Source organism: Emiliania huxleyi, assembly GCF_000372725.1.
Source record: "Emiliania huxleyi CCMP1516 unplaced genomic scaffold EMIHUscaffold_76, whole genome shotgun sequence".
Taxonomy (NCBI): Eukaryota; Haptophyta; order Isochrysidales; family Noelaerhabdaceae; genus Emiliania; species Emiliania huxleyi.
Window position 1 is genome coordinate 290,347 of NW_005196310.1, and position 6,459 is coordinate 296,805.

Genomic DNA, 6,459 nt, shown 5'->3' on the forward strand with positions numbered 1-6,459 from the left:
GCCCCCGGCCGGATGGAAAAGGCTCTTTCCACCATCCTTTCCCCTGGCAAGGCCAAGGAGTCGGACGAGGGCGCTGCCTTGTCGCCATGGGTGGTGTACTGGGCACACTACTGCACGGGTGGAATCTAAAGGGGGCCGTCAACGCGAGGCGGAGCTAAGAGCTGCTCTCTACTAATGGAGTGGGACTTGGCCCGGTCAACGAGTTAAGAGGTCTCTCTGGGGAGGGGGGGGGGGGGGTGAGATGGATGGTTTCCCTCCCGATGGGGGATCGTCCGCGGGGTGATCTGAATGTGGCCGGAGCGCCATACGGATTGAGGACAGGGTCGAGAGATCCTCTTTGCCACCCACAGGTCCCAGCCTTGAGCCTCTTTGGTTGAGGCCGCGCGGGGACGCGCCGCGGACGGCGTCGGGTGCCGTGCGTCCTGGTTTCGTGTGGATCGTCGGGACGCGTTTTGATTTTCGGAATTCAAGACTCATGAGTCAGGAGACTGGAGAGGCCGCGTGCACACTGCTCGGTACCCCCCCTGCACATATAAAGTCATGGCCGACCCCCCCCCCCAGCAGCAGCGCTCTGCTGCTGGGGGGGTCGGGACCCCCCCCCCAGCAGCAGCGCTCTGCTGCTGGGGGGGTCGGGACCCCTCCCCAGCAGCAGCGCTCTGCTGCTGGGGGGTGCTGGCATCTCTGTACCGACAGTTGTAAGTAAGTACGGTAGCGTTCCAGTCGTCGGCGAGGTGCTGGATATTAAATGGCTTGAGGGCGAGCCGCATGGCTTCCACCACGTCGCTGCCCGCCATTGCGGCGACGCGTCGCGGCGGACCGGACAGTTTTGCCACGCGACGGGCCGCGCGCGCGTTTCGAAAAAAGAAAAGTGTAAGCTCAGTCGATTGATTTCGACGAGCGAGCGATCCGAGGATCGAGCGGGGGGGCGATAGGCTAGGGAGATCAACGCTGATCGATCAACGACAGCCGAGACGCCCGAGTGAGTGGCTCACTATACGGCTTTTAGTGTGGTAGTACAAGATAGACTCACATGGTCACAAGCTTTAGTAAAACGCCAGCACTCGACACGACGAAGGTGTATTGGGCTCGAAGGCGCGGTGAACACAGCCGCCTCGAGCGTACCGCTAAAACACGAGCCGAGGTGGGAGGGGGCGGCGGCGGCGAAGAGGCGGCGGGGAGCCGGGAGAGCTGGGTCCAATGCCCTCTGCTGCGGGTCGGGACCCCCCCCCCCCCCAGCAGCAGCGCTCTGCTGCTGGGGGGGTCGGGACCCCCCCCCCAGCAGCAGCGCTCTGCTGCTGGGGGGGTCAGACCCCCCCCCCTAGCAGCAGGGATGACTTTAGATGTGCAGGGGGGGTACCGAGCAATGTGCGGCCGCTCCAGCCCCTGTGTTGCTGTGATGGCTGATGGTGATGCCCCTGCAGCCTGGGTGATTTTGATTGAATGGGAAGGCGAAACACAGTCCGACCAACGACTGGGACACCAACGCGGTAAAGCCGTACGTATGGGTGGACGCTAAAGCCGTAGACGGGCGGTGACGGTCACACAACGCGACGCGTCTTGGGTAGAGTCTTGCCGACGCGCACATATGTAAGCATGCCACGCTCTCGTTCGGTGCAATGCGCACAGAAAAACGCACCGGCAGCAGACCCGACTACCGACTCCGGACGCGGTCGTCCGACTCTCGCCTCAGCAGCTCGCCGAGCCCGTCCTTGGCGTCGCGCATCGACGGGGTCGGCTTGCGCCACGGCGCCGCGAGCGGGTCGAGGTCGCCGTACAGCTCCTTCTGGTTGGCCTCCGCGGGCACCAGGTCGCGGTTGGTGAAGCCGAGCTCGTCGCGCTCGTAGGTGGCGGGCCCGAAGCTGTCAAAGGGCGACTCGACGACGACGAGCGCTCGCCTGCGGTTGCGCAGCACCTCCACCTTCTCCCAGCCGAGGGCGATGCGCGCCCTCTCGAGCCGCTTCCGGTTGGCGCCAAAGTCGGGCGCGTCGCCGCGCCGCGCCGCGCGGAACTGCACGAGCACGTCGTCCGGCGTGAAGAAGAACTCGGCGTCGTCAACCGCGTCGCCCAGCGGCCCTCGGCTGGCAAACTCGGCGCGGAGGTACCGCTCGTCCTGCTCGACGACCTTGCCCTGCAGCTTGAGCTCGATCACGCGGCGCAGCCGCTCCATCGCGCTCGGCAGCGCCTGCTCCGCCACCCACGGGTTGTCCCACACCGCCGGCCTGTCGTCCTGGCTGCTCACACAAAAGCCGCTGCAGTCGCTGAAGATGCCGTCCTTGTCGGGACGCGCCAGCGCCGGCAGAGGCGGGCGCCAGTGTGCAGCCGCGAGCAGGCAGGCAGACACGGCCGCGCGGCGAGCGAGGATCAGCATCGCTAGCGAGTGTGGCCAGCGAGCGTGGCGCGCGTGGTCGGCGACTTAGGTGCACCGCAGGCCCAGAGAAGAATTCTGGAGTCAGAAGCGCAGGACCGTTTATACGCAAAAGCATGCGCGACTTGCACTCTTTCGTGCCACTCGCTCGCCGGTGCGCCACTCGCTCGCCGGTGCGCGGGGCATGGCCTCCCGCGCGGCTCGCGCTCACTCGGCCTGCCTCCGCCTCGCGGCTGGCTGAGCACGCCATGGGTCCGCCTGGTGCGGCGCTGCTCGCTCGCTGCGCTGCACAAAGCTGCGAGAAGCAGGGTGGCCTCCTGAGCTTGAGCATGGCGCAGCGCGGCTGCTGGTGCTCGAGGGCGGCCGTGCAGTGGCATGAGGGCCTGATTGGTGGTTACCCCCTGCTGCATCAGCGTGCGCAGCATGCTCCCTCACCTGGTGCTGAGACATGCTGGTGGGCGACTGGCGCCAGCTTCTCAGTGCTGTCCTTGGCGTTGTGCAGCATGTCGCAATACTCCTGCTGCGCTGACCGGCGCGCGGGGCGCGTCGTGCCGCGAGTGGAGCGAGAGGCTCGAGGCGCGCGGCTGTCGGTCAACCCTGCGGCGCATGCGCGCCGCCAACACTCACACACACACACACACACACACACACACACACACACACACACACACACACACACACACACACACACACACACACACACACACACACACACACACACAGCGGTAGGTAGGTAGGTAGAAAGGTGAAGAACAGCCAGGCTCGGACTGGACACCAAAGCGGTGTGGAGGACGACAGACAATTTAAAGAATTCTTCTCCGCTTGTGTATGTGGCCGTCAAGCGCCGCACTCCTCCTCCTCTCCGTGCCGGCCTGCTCCACCCTCAGGCTGCTCCCTACACGCACTACCCGCTGCGGCGCTCCAGCACTGTGCGCCGCCGACCCGCCCGCCTCTGGTCCAAGCCCTGAGGAGTGGCGCAAGTTCCGCCAGCAGCTCATCTCCGGAGGCCTCAAGCTGACAACCGAGGCGACGCCGGACGGAGAGGGCGCCGCACCGGACGACGCGACGCCGTCCTCCGCGGCAGCGGCGTCCTCGGCACCGCGTCTCGTCGTCGCGCCCGGCAACGAGGCGCCGCTGTCGCGGCAGCGGCGGCAGAGCCGGGAACCCTTCGCGGAACCTCTCGGAGCTTCCTGTAGGCGCTGCTGAAAGAGCAAAGCGAGGAGCTGTGGCGCGAGTACACCGAGGGGAGCTGGGCGCACGAGTCGCCAGTGGAGGCGCGCCACCGAGAGAGTGAAATCGGACGGGAGGGGAAACGGGCAGCACATCACAGACCCTTCCGAGACAATTCCTGGTCCCTTCCGAGACAGCTCCTGGGCCTTTCCCTGCAGGCGGGCGGCATGCTGCTCCGGATGCCACTCGAGGCGCAGCTGACGCAGAGCCTGCGCTCCAGCGGCGGCGAGAGAGCCAGATGCTTGTCTCTGACCATCATATCTCCCCATATCTCCCCATCTCTCTCGAGGCCCGGATGCGGAGATCGCCCCAGAGAGTCTCCGAGAGTCTCCGAGGTGATGGCGTAGGCGGCGGAGGGGGCGTGCTGGGCAGCGCACTCCGCTCTCGCTTCGAGGCGGGGGCAACCTGGCCCAGAGGACACTTCCGAGACACTTCCGAGACTCTTCCGAGACATTCCTTCTTCAGGCGGAGCTGCCTGTCCCAGAGGAGGGCGACAGCGGCGACGCGGCGGCCAAAGGCGGCAGCGCCGGTGATGGCGGCGAGGAGGCGCGGGGCCTGGCGAGCATTGCGTATGCGATGATCAGCGAGTTGGTTCATGTTTGATTGGTCACTGACAGGCGAGGCTCCCGGCCAGCACTTCGTTTGATGCTGAGGTGTCGAGAGGATGAGTTGTGCCAGGGTCTCTGGCAGGCGCGCTTCTTGGCCAACACGGCGTACTGCTACCGGCTGTGCGAGGGGTTCGTCGCGGAGACGCTTCAGGCGCTAGAGAGGGAGAGGAGAGAGGGGAGGAGAAGTCGCTACGGTAGAGGAGAGAGGCTCGTGCAATCTCGTGCAATCTCTGCCCGGGATGTGGAGCCCACCTCCCGAGGCAGTTCCGGCGCTGCTGACCCAAGGCCAAGGGCGGCACGATCTCGGGGCCTTCCCTTTGACCCTGCAGGCGCTGCTCCCCTGCAGGCGCTCCTGGCCAAGGCCAAGGGTGGCAAGGCGACCGCCAATGCCGCGATTCTGCGCGCGCGTGTAAATGACTGATTCTGGGGGCCGCTCCTCAATCACTTGCAGGAGTGGCAGCCGCTCTTGCCGACGATTCTTATCCAGTCGGCGATCCGTCACTGCTCATTGCCAATGATTTCAGGCGACCGTTGATGCCGCCTCTGCGGGTGGCGCGCTCCTGCAGGCGTACCAGGAGGCCGGGCAGGAGCGGCGGCAGGTCGTGCCGGTGTTTGCGATCATTTCGAGAGACACACTGGTTATGCATGATGAATAGGAGTGGCAGCAGGTCGTGCTTGTGCTTCGCTCCTCGGCCGCGGGTGCGGACGGAGTCGCTCTTAACCGCCCCTTGGCGGCGCGCGGGAACCGGCAGCTGGCGGAGCTGCTGCTGCGGCAGACGGGAGCGGCGGAGGCGCTGGTCGGCCCGCTGCTCGCCGCGTTCGGAGACGATTTGTGCGCGTACTTGGGAGGACCGTCGGAGCAGGAGTCGGGTGGGCTGCTGGTGCACGGCGACGGGTCGCTCGAGGCACCATTACTAGTTATTAAACGCGCACTCATTACCAATCCAGGTGCACGGCGACGGGTCGCTCGAGGGTGCAGTCGAGGTGTCGCCCGGGACGCGCATCTTCACAGGCGGAGAGCGTGCGGCCATCGAGGCCGTCGCCGCCGGCCGCGCCAAACCGCTCGCGTTCCGTGAGGTATCCTCGGCTTGTTAGGTAACCAGTGCATGCTAGTTTATAGGCCGCGCCTCGCCGCTCGCGTTCCGCTGGTTCCTCGGCCGCCACACAGGCCTGACCACCGGCGAGGGCGCGTGGCGCGCCGTCGCGTGCGCGCGGCCGGTTGCGCTTAAGCAGTGCCTCCGCTTGCTGCTGAATCGATAGAGTAGTCATCATCAACCAATTGATACAGGTTGCACTGAAGCAGTGCCTTGGCCTGCCCAAGCCGCTGTGGCACGAGGTGATGGAGCTGTGCGGCGGCGAGTGCGCCACGCTGAGCCGGCTCGAGCTTCCTTCTGGCGCGATGACCTGCCGTGAACGGCGCCTCTTTACGCGTGGCACTTGTGAGTAGGCTCGAGATCCTCAAGCGGGACGACTTGCCGAGCGAGGACGACTGACGCCTGAGGCAGCGCCACGAGCCTCCCGCGGAGACCCGAGTCGACGGCAGTAGACGGCGGCACTCTCTGCCTCGTGTGCATTTGCCATTTGTCCTCACACCGATCTCTCGCCCTCTTAGTCTGCTTAGAGGTCAAGCAGTGTCACCACAACGGGTCGTTGACGTTGCCGAGAGTGTATTAGTTTTGTGTCTGAGCAGATTTGAACCTAATTCCCCCCCGGCAGGCGCATGTGAAATAAGATTAAGAAGATAAAAAAGCATTATACGCCGCTCGGGCACTCTGGACAACCCCGGCTAGTCGCCGACCACACCCACAAAGAACCCTGCACAAAGATCGCAAGGGCGGGGGCCTGTTCCTTTTTACCCATCTCACAGTAGAGAGGTGTCCGTTTTTATTTATTTATGGGCACTCTGAGTACGGCTTTACTGAGACGTAGCTCACGTACACACACACCGTCCGGGGCGCGCGGGCGGCGCCGGCGGGGGGATTTGCGGGTACAAAACGCTGTTTCCTGAACGATCGTTACGAAGTCCGGATCGACCGTAAGCAGGCGCGTAGATCTGGTCGATCCTAGTTGAGACCTTATGAGCCTGGTCTATTCGTGAGAAGCCGGTTCGGGCCGAGTCTCCGTTCACTCGGCGGTGGACATCTATCCAGCCTTTGCTTGCAGCATAGGCCGCCCAGATGGTGTACCATTTGTTCGCGTACGAGCCGCGGCCCCAGCTCCGCCCTCTCTCTCCCTCCCTCCCTCCCTCTCCCTCTC

General features: G+C 64.8%; 1 protein-coding gene across 1 annotated transcript; it reads right to left on the reverse strand.

The window, feature by feature from the left end:
• Positions 1-1,651: 1,651 nt before the first annotated feature.
• EMIHUDRAFT_106310 (hypothetical protein) lies at positions 1,652-2,368 on the reverse strand (the record flags this gene model as incomplete). The annotated part of the gene is made up of 1 exon (XM_005760334.1): positions 1,652-2,368. The coding sequence occupies one exon, from the start codon at positions 2,366-2,368 to the stop codon at positions 1,652-1,654; it is 717 nt and encodes a 238-aa protein (XP_005760391.1).
• Between the last annotated feature and the right edge of the window lie 4,091 nt (positions 2,369-6,459).